Source organism: Microtus ochrogaster (assembly GCF_000317375.1).
Source record: "Microtus ochrogaster isolate Prairie Vole_2 chromosome 14 unlocalized genomic scaffold, MicOch1.0 chr14_random_2, whole genome shotgun sequence".
NCBI lineage: Eukaryota > Metazoa > Chordata > Mammalia > Rodentia > Cricetidae > Microtus > Microtus ochrogaster.
Genome location: NW_004949097.1, coordinates 11933709 through 11948339, shown reverse-complemented (window position 1 = coordinate 11948339; position 14631 = coordinate 11933709). Strand labels below are relative to the sequence as shown.

Sequence of the window (14631 nt, the reverse complement as noted above, 5' to 3'; positions counted from 1 at the left end):
AACACCATGAGCTGGGGACACCATGAGGTGGGGACACCGTGAGCTGGAAACACCATGAGCTGGGGACACCATGAGGTGGGGACACCGTGAGCTGGGGACACCATGAGCTGGGAACACCGTGAGCTGGGAACACTGTGAACTGGGGACACCAGGAGCCAAGAACACAATGATGTGAGAACAGTGTGCATTGGATACCATGCAGAGATACAATGTCCTGGGAACACCCTGAGCTGAGAATGCACTGAGTTGGGAAACCATGAGCTGAGAGTATCAGGAACTGGAAATGCCTTAAGCTAGAAACACCATGACCTGAGAATAGAGTTAGTGAGAATTCCTTGGGCCCAGAACACCTTGGAATGGAAGTCTCGTGTCTAGAAGATACAGTGGATTAAGAATGTAGGAATCCCAGGAGCTGAGAACAAGCTGAGCTGGGAATACCATGACCTGGAAAAGCTGTGAGTTAGGAGCCCCGGGAGCTAGAAATACAGTGAGTTAGGAGGACCATGTGCTGGGAATCTCAAGATTTGACCAGGATTTGAGAATACGGTGATCTGGGGAAAAACAAGAGCTGGGAATCACATTTCCTAAAATAGAGTGAGGTGGGAATATCATGAGCTGGTGATATGGTGAGCTAGGAACACCATAGGCTGGGAATATAATGATGTGAGAAATCCAGGAGCTGAGAGTTCTGTGATCTGGTAAATATTATAATCAGTTTGAAATATCATGATCTGGGACCACCAGAAGCTGAGAACATTGTGAACCGAGAATGCCAGGATCTAAGATTATGATTATGGTGAACTGAGGATACTGTGAGCTGAAACTATATTAGTGTGCTGGGAATATCAGCCAGGAATATCAGGAGCTAGGGAAAAGTATGAGCCAGGACCTTGAGCTGAACCCCATGAGCAAGGGTACTATGGGATAATAATAAGGTGAGCTGGGGGATACCAGGAGTGAAGAAGAGTGAGCTGGGCACATTGTGAGCTGAGACTATCTGAGCCCGGTGTGTAAAGAGAAAACTCCCTCTCCAGCCAGCCTGTGACTTGGCACAAGCGGCCTCTTGGGCACTTGGACTTTGTACTGTGATGTTTGTGATTTATGGTGGAACCAATAGATCCCACACTTCCATCTCCACACGGTTCTCCAGTTTAGTATACAGTCTTAGTTTGTCTTGTCCGCTAGCTACATCCTAAGTTCCTACACTAAGAGAACACGTTCTTAAAACACAAGCCAAGAGATTATTGGCCCAGAGAGCAGATGCTAAGTCTGTTCTCCACTCGGCCCATGTCTCTCCGAGCCTGGGGTGTCCAGTCCTTGGCAGTAGGGTGTAGGAGTATATCATCTTTTTTTGCATGACATTGTGATAAGACGTTGTCATCTACAAAGTTCACATTGGACAACAATACAGTCAAGTTATAAAACAAAACAAACCCTTAAAGATACCTCAGTAAGTTTACAATGTGCAGTTGGGCTGCCTTTGTAGCTATCCTGGGTCACTCACAGCCCACAGGCCATGGACTGGACAGTTGTTTAAACTGTGCTCAGTCACTGTTTGTGTTCCATTATATTTTAAAATAACTTATAAGCACAGATAGTCTGGACCCGCAGGAGGCCATGACACAAGGGTCCCATGTGCCCTGGAGCCCAGCCCAGGCAAATGCAGGGAGACCTTTCTCATCTTTAATGACACTGAAAACTTGATCTGTTCAGAAAGATTAATAACGGTGTGATATCTGTGGATCTGAGTGGAACCCCAGTGGCACTTGTCAGCAACAAACTGCTTTCTCAAAGGTGTGGGCAGCAGCAGCAGAAGCAAAGCCCGAGCCACCAACAGACTTTGTTTGGGAGGAACAGAACAGGTTCCGATCCAGTCCTGACTGCACGACGATCCTGTGCAAACCCAACGGTGAGGTAAGTGTCGGGGTCAAAGGTTGTTACCAGGCAGCCAGCCCACGTGTTCCCCTTCTGCTCTGTTGCTCTCACTTCCTGCAAAGCATAACTAGAGTCCCCTCAAATTCCGCAGCTGTCCCTCCCCTCTGTGCTCACAGCTGGCCAGCAGGAGCTGTGGTGTCCTGTGTTATGAAGGCTGCTACGGATTCAGAGTCGGGAGTGGGTTTTGTTTTTGATGCTATCTGGAAGTGTGGGATAAGGAAGGAAATGGATACAGCATTTTCTGGTCAGTTTATGCAAATTATTTCTTGAGATTCTCGCCTATTCTCCAGGCTGAACTCGCACAAGAATTGTAACACAAAGTCTTGATCTCTGCACTCAGGAGGTGCTTAAGCTAATGGAAGGGTTTATACTCTTAATTTGAAATGACTATCTTTTATACAGACTACAACTGGATATGTTAAAAATCTGTGATTCTTTCCCAATGCTTGATACTTTTACGCTTTCCTTGGTATGATTCTAGCATAGTTAGTAACCCACGGACATACCTGTAGGATTTAACCATATCCCTCCTTACGACAGTCAAGTACTATTTGTTTTTCAAAACTGGTCTTCAGCTTTTTCTAAAATTCTTGTCTTCTTATTCCAAGACAAATTTACTATGCTGCAGAAGCACTAGCCCCTACACTGTGTTGATCAGGATATGTGTTTCCTTCTTCCTTCATTGCATGGCCATACTGGGTCACTCTGCATGTAGAACAGGCTAGAGTGAGTTTTTAAAGATTTTAGTGTGTGTGTGTGTGTGTGGTTTTCTATGCGTGTGTGTGTGTGTGTGTGTGTAGGTGTGTGTGCTATGTATGTGAAAGTGTGCTGTGTATGTGAATCTGTGCTGTGTGTGTGGTATGTGAGTATGTGTTGTATGTGTATGAATGTATACTGTGTGGTGTGTGTTTGAGTGTGTGCTGTGATGTGTATGTGTGTACCCACAGAGTAAAGAAGAGTGTGTCATAGTCTCTAGATTGAAGTTACAGGTGGTTGTGAACCACCTGGTGTAGGTGCTGGGGACTGAACCCAGGTCCTCTAGAAGAGCAGCAATCTTCCCTGCTGAGTTATCTCTCCAGCCCTTTGATGAGCTTAGGACTGGGAACTCACTGGGTACATATTCACTCAGCCTTCCGTCTTTATGGATTTAAATTAAATTTTATAATACTTCTAACAATTGTCTCTGACTGTAAACAAAGCATAAGGGTATGTAATCCAGGTGACTTATCATTCTCCTGAGATATCATCAGCGAAACACAGACTGAGGCTGATGGTCGACCAATCAAATGCCCTAGATTAAGACTGACAATTGCCCAATCAAATGCCTCAGATTAAGACTGATGCTTAGCCAATTAAATGGACCAAAGAAGCAAGCTGGTGTAGCAATCCTAATATCCAACAAAATAGACTTCAAACCAAAATTATCAAAAGAGATGAAGCATACACCTTCTTCTCAGAACCTCATGGAACATTCTCCAAAATTGACCACATACTTAACCACAAAGCAAATCTTAAAAGATACAAAAAAAAAAAAGTGGAATAGCCACCGTATCTTATTGGCTCACCATGGCTTAAAGTTTTAGTTCAACAATAGCACAAACTTCAGAAAGCCTACAAACTTATGGAAACTGAACAACACTCAACTGAATTACCATAGGGTCAAGGAAGAAAAAATTAAAGATTTCCTAGAATTCAATAAAAACCAATGCACAACATGCCCATACTTATGGGATACAATAAAAGCAGTGTTAAGAGAAAAGCTGATAGCACCAAGTGCCTAATAAAGAACATTGCCAAAATCTATGAGGCCATAGTCGCCCTAATACCCAACCACACAAAGACTCAACAAAGAAAGAAAATAACAGACCAATTTCTGTTTTGAGATGCAGAAATACTCAAAAAGATCACCCACCATCATCAAGTGGGCTTCACTCCAAAGATGCAGGGATGGTTGAACACATGAAAACCTGGCAGTGTAATACACTAATAAACAAACTAAAAGAAAAAAACCACATGATCATCTCATGAGATGCTGAAAAATCCTTTGATATAACCCAAAAACCCTTCATGATAAAAATCTTAGAGAGATCAGAGATACAAAGAAAATACCAAAATATAATAAAAACAATATATAGCAACCCAACAACTAACATCAAACTAAATGGAGAGAAACTCAAAGTGATCCCACTGAAATCAAGAATGACAAGGCTGTCTACTCTCTTCATATTTATTCAATATAGTACTTGAATTTCTAGCTAGAGCAATCAGACAACAAAAGAAGATCAAAGGGTTACAAATTGTAAAAGAAGTCGAAGTATCACTATTTGCATATAATATGATAGTATACAAAAGTGATCCCAAAAAGGGAACTACTACAGCTGATAAACACCTTGAGTGAAGTGACTGGGTACAAGCTTAGCTCAAAAAAAAAAAAATCAGCAACCCTCTCATACACAAATGATAAAAGGCTGAGAAAGAAATCAGGAAAAAAGTAATCCTCCACAAACAATATAAAATATCTTGGTATAACTCTAACCAAGTAAATGAAGGACCTCTATGACAAGAACTTAAAGTCTTTGAAGAAAGAAAGTAGAGAAGAAAACAGAAGGTAGAAAGATCTCTTATGCTCATAGATTGATGGGATTAACATAGTAAAAAATAGCCATTTTGCCAAAAGCAATTTACAAACTCACTGCAGTCCCTATCATAATCTCAAAACAATTCTTTACAGACAGCAAAAGAAAAATACTCAACTTCATATAGAAAAAGAAAAAACCCAGGATAACTGAAACAATCTTGTACAATAAAGGAGCTGCTGGAGGTGTCACCGTTCCTGATCTCAAGATCTACTACAGAGCTATAGCAATAAAAGTAGCATGGCATTGTCATAAAAACAGACACAATGACCAACAGAATTAAATTGAAGACCTAGAAATAAATCCACACACCTCTGAACACTTGACTTTTGACAAAGAAGTCAGTATGTCTAACAAATAGTGCTGATATTATTGGATGTCAGCATGTAGAAGAATGCAAATAGATCCATATCTATTGTCTGGCACAAAACTCAAGTCAAAGTGAATCAAGATCTCAATATAAAACCAGATACACTGCACCTAATAATAGAAACTGGGGAATAGCCTTGAACACATTGGCACAGAAGGCAGCTTCCTAAATAGAACACCAGTAGTACAGGCATTAAGACTAACAATTAATAAATGAAATCGCATGAAACTGAAAAGCTTCTGTAAGGTGAAGAACACTGTCAGTAGGACAGAATAGCAGCTACAGAATGGGAAAATCTCTTCACCAACCCCAAATCTGACGTAAGGCTGATCTCCAAAATATATAAAGAACTCAAGAAACTAGGCATCAAAAAAAATAATCCAATTTAAAAATGGGGTATTGAGCTAAACAGAGAATTCTCAAATGTTAGAGAAATACTTGAAGGGATGTTCATCAACTTTAGCCATCAGTGAAATGCAAGTCAAAACAACTGAGATTCCATCTTATATTGGAGACCAGCCTCAACAAATACAACTCTTGCCAGGGGAGGCTCATGGGGATCAGAAATGTAAGTAAAGAACACAAAGACATGTTTAAAACTAATGAAACAGAAACCATAGAATAGTACTGGGAGGGAGTTTCGGTGAATACTGAAATCACCACATTTAATTTTCCATACACTTTTATACCCCAGTACCAAAGGGAGAAGGCAACAAAAGACTTCTTTAACATGATCCAAAGGACAACTCAACAGTTAATTGCTTCAACACTTTGAGATATCAAGTCATTAACATTCTGTTGTTTAGGCAGTGAAGCCACCCTAGACCCAGTATCCTGAAGGAAATCATTTCCCAGGTAACCTCATATTACAAAAGAAGGAGCAAAAGTATGCTTTCATATCCTGACCATGTGTCAGGATGGAATGGATTTACGTGCATGAGCCATCATAATGTCAAAAGACCCAAATAATCACATCCTGAGTCAGGATGAGTAGCTACACTTGCTGTCAACAATATTGAGCAAACTCCAAAGTCTCTGACCATCAGACAAGGTGGAATAGGCTCACATTTTTGGGCCTCCACAGTCTTACACCTATCAGAATGGCTAAGATCAAAAACAAATAACAGCTTATGCTAGAAAGGATATGGAGCAAGAAGAACACTCTTCAATTTCTGGTGGGAATGCAAACTTATACAATCACTTTGGAAATCAATATGTTAGTTTCTAAGAAAATTGAGAATCATCTACTTCAAGACCCAGCAATACCACTCAAATGATGTTCAATCATACCACAAGGATATTTGCTCAGCTATGTTCATAGCAGCTTTATTTATAGCAGCCAGAACCTGGAAACAACCTAGATGCCCCTCAACCAAAGAATGGATGAAGAAAATGTTGTACATTTACACAATAGAGTATTACTTAGCTGTTAAAAATAATGACATCAGGAAATTTGAAGGCAAATGGATGGAACCAGAAAATAATCACCCTGAGTGAGGTCACCCAGACCCAGAAAGACAAACATGGTGTGTGCTCACTCATAAGTAGATATTAGCTGTGATGTAAAGGATGACCAGGCTATAATCTACAAACCCAGAGACCAGGTAACAAAAAGGGCCCAAGGGGGAGACACAGGGATCTCCCAGAGAAGGGGAAATAGATCTCCTGGGTAAAATGGGGGCAGGTGGGCATGGGAACATGAGGGATCAGGTTAGGGGGGGGGCAGTGCCGAGAGAGGTAAATGGAAAGGGGGGCTTTATGGAGTCCCAGATGCAAGGAAAACTTCCACAAGTCTATAAGGATGGCCCCAGCTACGATTCCTGGCATTGATGGGTGCACGGCCTGAATGGTTCATCCCCTGTGATCAGATTGCTGACAACCCTGGTTGTCATCAGAGAGCCTTCATCCAGCGACTGATGGAGGCACATGCAGAGACCAATGGCTAAACATTGGGCCAGGCTTGGGGAGTCCTGTCGAGGAGAGTGAGGAGGGGTTTTAGGAGCCTTGGAGTCAAGGACATCAAAGGAAAACCCACAGAAATGGCTAGCCTGGCTCATGGGAACACACAGATGTAGTGATGAGGCGAGCAGGCCTGCTTTTCGTCCCACCCGGCTTCCAAACTGCTAGCTTTACACCCGAAATTTACACACAAATTGTTTTCTTTTAAACACTGCTTGGCCCATTAGCTCTAGCCTCTTACTGGCTAACTCTCACATCTTGATTAACCCATTTCTAATAATATGTGTAGCACCACAAGGTGGTGGCTTACCGGGAAAGATTCAGCATGTCTGACCTGGCGGCTGGCTCTATGGCATCTGTCCAACTTCCCTTCTTCCCAGCATTCTGTTCTGTCTTCTCCACCCACCTATGTTCTGACCTATCAGGCCAAGCAGTTTCTTTATTAATTAACCACTGAAAGCAACAGATAGACAGATGACCCTCCTCCATCACAGAGTCTGAACCAACAACCAGGGAGTGTACATGGGACTGACCGAGGCCCTCTGTATTTATGTGACAATTGTGCCAGGGTCCATTTGCAGGACTCCTGGCAATGGGAGCAGTTCTGTCCCTGGTTCTTTGGCTGGCTCTAGGGAACCTGTCCCTCATGCTGGGTTGCCTTGTCCATACCTAATACAGAGAGTGGTGCTTGCTATTACTTAAGCTTGATTTGCTTTGCTTTGCTGATGCCCCTGGGGAACCTGCCACTTTCTGGGCGAATACTGAGGATAAGTGGGAGAAGGGGGGGTGAGGTGGGAAGGAAATGGGAGGAGAGGAGGGAGGGGTCTTTAATAGGGATGTGAAATAAATTAATTAATTTTTAGAAAAGTGATGGTTGGGATGTGAAATGTCAGGACACCTGCCTCCCAGTAGGGGGCACTGTATGAGGGGGTTTGAACTTTTGGGAGGTTGGTCTTCTCTGGAGGAACTGTAGGTGGCTTCTTCCTCTTGTGCCTTCTGTGTCTTGGTCTTCCACAGTATGAGGGGTTCTGCCAAATCCTCCCATCACCATGGAGCCACTCCATCATGCTGACCCACCACAGGGGCTGAAATCCCTGAGACCACGAGCCAGCATCAGTGGTACTTACTAGCATTAATGCCCGTCATCCGACTGTCGCTTCAGAAACCGTCATGGTCCTCCAGAGAATCTCTTCCTCCCTTCTGTCATTGCATTATTTTGTACTTGGCCTGGTGGTGTATGTCAGCTTGACACAAGCTAGAGTCAGTCATCTTGAAAGAGTGGACTTTAGTAGAGAAGGTGGCCTATAGTGCAGGAGAGCCCAGCTCCCTGTGGGTGAGGTGACACCGGGCAGGTAAGCCTTGCCTAACTAAGAAAGCAGACTGAGCAGGAGCCACGGGGAGAAAGCCAGTAAGCAGAGTTCCTCCATGGCCTCTGCTTCAGTTCCCCATTCTTGGCTTATATCCCATCAGAAAAACCCAGCTGTGATAAAGCAATGGCATTGCTCATTTAGAAAATGCACCCTTATGAGAAGGTGAGAAGATTCTATGTCCAAATGAGACCCTAATAAAAACAAGCAATTCTAAAAAAAATTAAAAAATAAGATAAAAAAATTTAAAAAGATCACCCCATTCTTACCTCAGTTGAAACTCGTCCTCACTCGCAATCACGAGAAAGGTCTTCGTGGGAAATCTATTCCTATCTACCTGCTGACTGAAGCAGACAGGCCTGAGGTTCCACCAGACACCGAGTGACAGTAAGCTGTGGCCATGAATCCTGTATGACTCCAACATGACCAGTGGACAGCGTCTTGCCCTGTTTTTGAAGTCCATAGACTCATAGCACATTGCTGATGACAGTATATAATCTCATATTTGTAGGGATCAAACAGAATGATGCTTCCTACAAAACTGCAGGCTTTCTGGCACTTTTTGGTGCTTTCCCAGACCCTTGTTTTGCATTTAAGATCCAGATAGGGAACAGACCCCTTCTTCACAGTGGGAGTTCAGAGGAGGGCTCTTTAAAGGAATCACAGCAGGATTGCACTTGACCCGGAAGTGTCTCTGCTGGTGTGTACCCAAAGAACATGTAGAGCATAAATAGTCTTGGAGAACTAATGTGTGGCACATGGAATATACGCAATAAAATGGCATTGGATCTGAAAATTTCTAAAGTAAATTTCACTAGCTCTTGTCATATATATTGTTTAATATATATGTATGTATAAATGTATATATTCTGTAATTAATGTTGAAAACTTAAAAAGACAATAAAATTTATTTTTAGAAATATATTCTGAGGTGTAAAGTTCACATCTTTAATCCCAGCACTCTGGAGGCTGAAGCAGGAGGATCACCATGGCTTCTAGAATAGCCTGAGCAACCCAACAAGTACCAGCTCAACCTAGACAGCAGAGTGAGAGCCAGAGCCTACCTCAGACAGAAACCCGGAACCAAAGCTGAATAACAGCGCAGTAGGCCTGTGGCTGTATATACACACAGCTCCAGTGATATTTCATACTGAGCCCTCTTCGTTTCTGTTAGGCGATCGCCTGGTACACTCCGATCCACTGGAAGCAAGCATGGGAGAAGTTAGAGACCGACATTGAATTTGAGAGATGCTCAGTAGTGATTCCAACAGTGAAAAGCCATCTGTTTGGGTGGACAGTGGCATCTGCGTCCTCCATAAATAAGGAAAAACAAGAGTCAGCAAAGAGAGAGTTCTCCCAGTACCAGATAGGGCACACCTGCCCTGCTCTTAAAAGGTAAAGAATACTTTATTTCCTATTTATTGAGCCCTTCCCCATCAGTACCCGAGCCTGTGGGATGCCCTGGGAGCCCATGTACGATCATCAGTCAATGGGCCATGGCTCCAGTACAGTGTAGCACTGTGAAGAGAGCGGAGACCTGCGTACAGGCTCTGAAGGGTTAATCCTGAGGTCCCTGAGCCCCTTAAGAAGAAGCTCTTGGCACTGCTCACTATTCGGCTATTCGAGGCAAGGTAACTGTAGAGAGGTGGGATGGTGACAGCGTCTCCATGTGCTTAGCAGGTAGAGTGGAAGCAGAAGTATGCAATGAATTTATCCTCCAGCTAGCTGAGGACAGAGTTGCAGAATTCCATTCCTCTTTAGCCAAATGCTATAGGTGATGCAATAAATACCCTGGCTACCAGATCCAGGAAAGACATACTCTTTCTAAACATTATTATGGTTCATTTCTATCTTATGTATGGGTGTTTAGCCTGTAGCCACAGAGACTAGCAGAGGACTTCCGGGAGTTACAGATTGCTAAAAGCCACCGCGTGGGTGCTGGAAACTGAAGCAGGTTCTCTGGAAGAGCGGCCCGTGTTGGCGACTGCTGAGCCAGCTCTCCAGCCCCCTCTAGGTTCCTTAAATGGGCTTTCTCTCTCATCGCACCTCCAATACTAATACTACTACATAAAATAAATGCCTTTGACTTCAAATCGGTCTTTCTCTTGTCGCAGAGAAAAGGAAATCTCGCCGACCGTTTTACCCAACCGGAGTCCTTGGTGCCGCAGTCCCTACGCCTCTCCGCATCCCTACTGTTCGCTCATCGAATCAGAGGACGCAGACTTTTCCCAGAGCAGGTTGGGTGCGCAGCCGAAGCCTAAGCCAGCCAAGCCTGAATCAGCCCCAGGTAAGCCAGACGCGTGCATAAGCCAGGAGAGAGGAAGAGATGAAGATTCGGGGGAGAGGAGAGAGCAAGGCGACAGCTTGTGCTCATGTGCGAAGTATTAAAAATTACTCAGCCCCACGTGCCAGACTGTTTGAGCTCTTTGTCTCGACTATTACCAGAGAGAAATAGTTTGAAGAAGATATTCATTTTGGCTCATGCAGAGCTAGGTAGAGGCCTGTGTGGTTTGCCTGCTTTTCACCATGACAGAAGGGGTGGGGTAGGGGGAACTGTTCACCTCACGGCAACCACAAACAAAAAGGAGCTGTGTCTGGAAGCCGCCAGCGTAAGATTCAGCCACGGGGGAGCTCCGTCCTCCATCCAGCCCCCATCTGCCGGTTCCGTCTTTCGAGTCTATTCAGATTTTGAATCCTGCTCCCGCCCCCGAATCCTCCCCCTCCCCCTCTGATTCTGAATCCTCCCCCTCCCCCTCTGATTCTCACCTCTAAACACGGTTAGTGTTGGGGATTAAGCCATACAAGAATCCTTTGGGGGAACTGATCATCAATTCTATAACAAAGGCTCTTACAGCAAGTATATAGGTTGTTTACTTGCAGTGGCTGTAGTAGAGTAGCTAACTTCCTGTTATCGAACCGATCAGCCATAAGAATCACGTGGCCAGCATGTGGCTGATCTGTTTAGTATTTATTTTGACAAATGATCTCACTCTATATATCCCTGAAATTCACTCCTAGACTGTCTGTAAACTTAGGACGGTTCCCCAGTCTCAGCTCCTGTAGTAATTCTTGAAGGCTGATGAAAAGTGGTCCCGTGTGTTACACTGTGACAGAAAACCAATAGCCACCACTTCTAAACAGAGCCCAACAGTGACCCCAAGTTATTGTTTTCTGTCCTGACTAGGATCTTAGACTGGGTGCTTGTTGTTGTTTTACTTTTTGGATTTTTGAGATAGGGCCTCCTAGATGTCGCCAAATAGCCTTGAAGTCTTGAGCCTCCTGCCTCAGCCTCCTGAGGGCTGGGATTACTAGCATGCATGGCTGTGCCTGGCTGAGTTGACATTTTTAACCCAGCCTCTGTGATTGGATTTTCATAAGTCCCTGGGCCTTCTATACTTGCTGCAGAATTGTGTTTGTGTGACTTCTTCTGGTTGCGAGTATTTGAGGCTCCCCACAGGCCCCTACACTCTTGAGAAGAACTGAATTTGAAGAACCCTGTACCAAGAAGGAACCAGATTCCAGTACTGAGATAGTTTCACACAGTGGCTGTAATCTGGAGACACCATAGTTTATAGCCTTGTTTGGCAGTCGTGCATTTAAAAATAACTCTTGGGCAGAATCCCAGCGTACAATACGCAGGCATCTCTGTCCACAGTGAGGGGCAGATGGCCATGCTCAGTGCTTTTCTGTGAAGCAGGAAATTTCAAAGACAGTTTTCCTTCTATTGGCAGTTTGTCAGTCACAACAGACATTGCAGAATGTCTGGCAGACTCTTTCATGAAGCAGGAACCCTGAAAGACCATCTCATTTTTAGGCAAGTTCAGCAGTCATTTCTCTGCAGATCCTGCATCTCCAATTCACACAGCATAATATCAAGCAGTCCAGGCAAGAGCTGTTCCTTGCCCAAATGGCTAGCAAACTTCATATGGAGCCTCTTCAGTGCCCATCTTTCTCTTGAAGTTATTGGTGCTGCCAGGAGTAGATGTGTCTCACTGTTATGAAAAGTCCTAACTTCTTAAAACATTTAAATGACATATTCTGAAGGTCTCTGAAAGATTTGAAGAATACCTATCTAACTGAAATATGCCTCTATATATCTAGAAAACCTAAATAACATGACTACAAGCTTGACTATTATAGATGATTATCTATTAAGCTATATTTCTTAATTATACATTGCATATTTAAATGAGTTGCACAAACACAATACCTTAATAAAAAGCAGAAATATACATGTAACAGAATTGACTTTAAATTTATATCAATAAACCAAGATCCATACCAATGCAAAGTATTGATCTCTGTATCATATCCCCCTTTAAATGTAAACAAACATTTATAAACACTCATTTAGGGAATTTGGGCATAGTTTTCTCCAACCTGCTTCCTGCTTTTTGATGGACAAAGTATTTTGGGGGTTATTCACAGTGACATTTCAGGGAGTCTTGGTCCCTCAAACCATATTAGTCTGGAAGGATTCCACAGGTTCTCATCTTCTGTGGAAGCAAATGTAAACCTCTTTTCCGAAGCAACTTATTCTTAGACCCAAATTCTGAAGTCAAGATACCTTTATGCTGGTTTAGCTTAGCAGCCCATAAAATGAAATGTCTTTCTGTACTTAGTTCCTTCACAGTCAAAAAAATTCAAAGAAAACACAATGATATACATAATCTAGACTCTCTGTGTATATTCCATCTTTACATGGCTTATTTTTCTTACTCTATTACTTTTTCTACAAGTTTAGTATTTAATTCCTTTAATCTATGACTCTCTGTACTCTTTTATATTACGTTTACTGTCTCTGTCCTCCTTTTCTTCTCTCTCCTGAGCCTACGTACATGTTTTAAACACACTGTGACTCATTTAGAGGTCTTTTATGTCTGAATATGTCCTATTGTGTATCTGCAATTATTTTCTGTCCAGAAGCGCTTCTTAAAATGCTAAGTGCTTCTGAGGCGGCTTTGCCTTTTGGTTCTGCCCAGTCCAACATGGTGGGGCAGAGGTCTGTTTAGCACAAGCCATATTCACAGCCCAATTTTCAGGCACGCATTGGGTCTATGTTGCCATTAAGCAAGTTGTAACACTCTGCTCACAAACCCCATTTAAATATTTGATCTCCTGAAAGAGTCAGAGTTTGTACTGTCAGCATAGCCCAAGAAGCAGCTGGTTCAAAACTCTGTAGTTTGTTGTTTTTTTTTTTTTCCGACTACTGCTGAATCAGGAGTATTTAGGAAAAAATGTGGCTAAACTTTGTTTTTTAGTGTCTAGAATTCTTGTCCAAGCCCTCTCAGATTTTATGTGGATTTAGCTAGCACACATTGGAGTGGCAATTTGTAGTAGGAGACCATTCGCTCTTTCTCAGCTTCCCAGCCCGGAATAATCACACAAACACCATATTATTTGCAATTCTGTTTGGCCAATAGCTTAAGCATATTTATAGCTAACTCATATCTTAAATTAACCCATCTCTATTAATCTGTGCATCCTGGGGCCAATTTGTTGTACAAAAGCCACTTATTTGTTCCCGGCTGCTCAGCCCCAAAATAACCACACAGAAACCATATTATTTGCAATACTGTTTGGCCAATAGCTTAAGCATATTTCTGGCTAACTCATATCTTAAATTATCCCATCTCCATTAATCAGATTCCATGATTTTTACATGAGAGTTTCAAGATGTCTAATATGGTTTTCTCCAATGAATTACCTTCAATAACTTGCTTTTCGAATGAATTTAGTTTCAACTTTTCCTGAAGCAGCTTTCTGTTGTGACTCAGAAACTATTTCTCTGTGCTATGAATATGCACAGATAAATATGCATCAGAATTGCCAGGATGTTCTTTTGGTTTCTATTGCGAAAGTCCGTCACCAACAGATATGTTCTAAATGATAGATGGATAGCTGGGGAAAGAAATTCCTGAGTCACTGCCTCATGTTATAAGGAAGCCGGGCAGTGGTGGTGCACACCTTTAATCCCAGCACTCCGGAGGCAGAGGCAGGTGGATCTCTGTGAGTTCGGGCCAGCCTAGGCTACAAAAGCTAGTTCTAGGACAGCTCCAAAGCTACAGAGAAACCCTGTCTTGAACCCCCCGACCCCCGAAAAGAAGAAGAAATGTATAATGAATTCTTCAAGGGGAAGTTACCTTGTGTGTTCATCCTCTGATAGTTTTTTTGGGTCTTTTCTAACATGCGCACACAATCATCAAAAAGAAAGCAGACCAGCTGACCAACCACACCTGCAGGCTTCTCAAAGTCCTGCCCTTTATCCGCTGTAACAAACAGGCGTTTGCTGGGTCGCAGAAGAAAGACACTTCAGCAGAGTACAGTGGGTTTGCCTCTAGTTGTTTCTTTTTTTTTTTTTTTA

General features: G+C 42.9%; 1 protein-coding gene across 1 annotated transcript in view; it reads left to right on the top strand.

The window, feature by feature from the left end:
• Positions 1-14631, top strand: part of Lmntd1 (lamin tail domain containing 1) — a 78947-nt gene that overhangs the window by 18240 nt on the left and 46076 nt on the right. The window contains exons 5-7 of the mRNA XM_026787882.1: positions 1795-1914; positions 9442-9662; positions 10382-10554. Of these exons, the coding sequence (XP_026643683.1) occupies positions 1795-1914; positions 9442-9662; positions 10382-10554 (514 nt within the window). The remainder of the gene's footprint in view (positions 1-1794; positions 1915-9441; positions 9663-10381; positions 10555-14631) is intronic.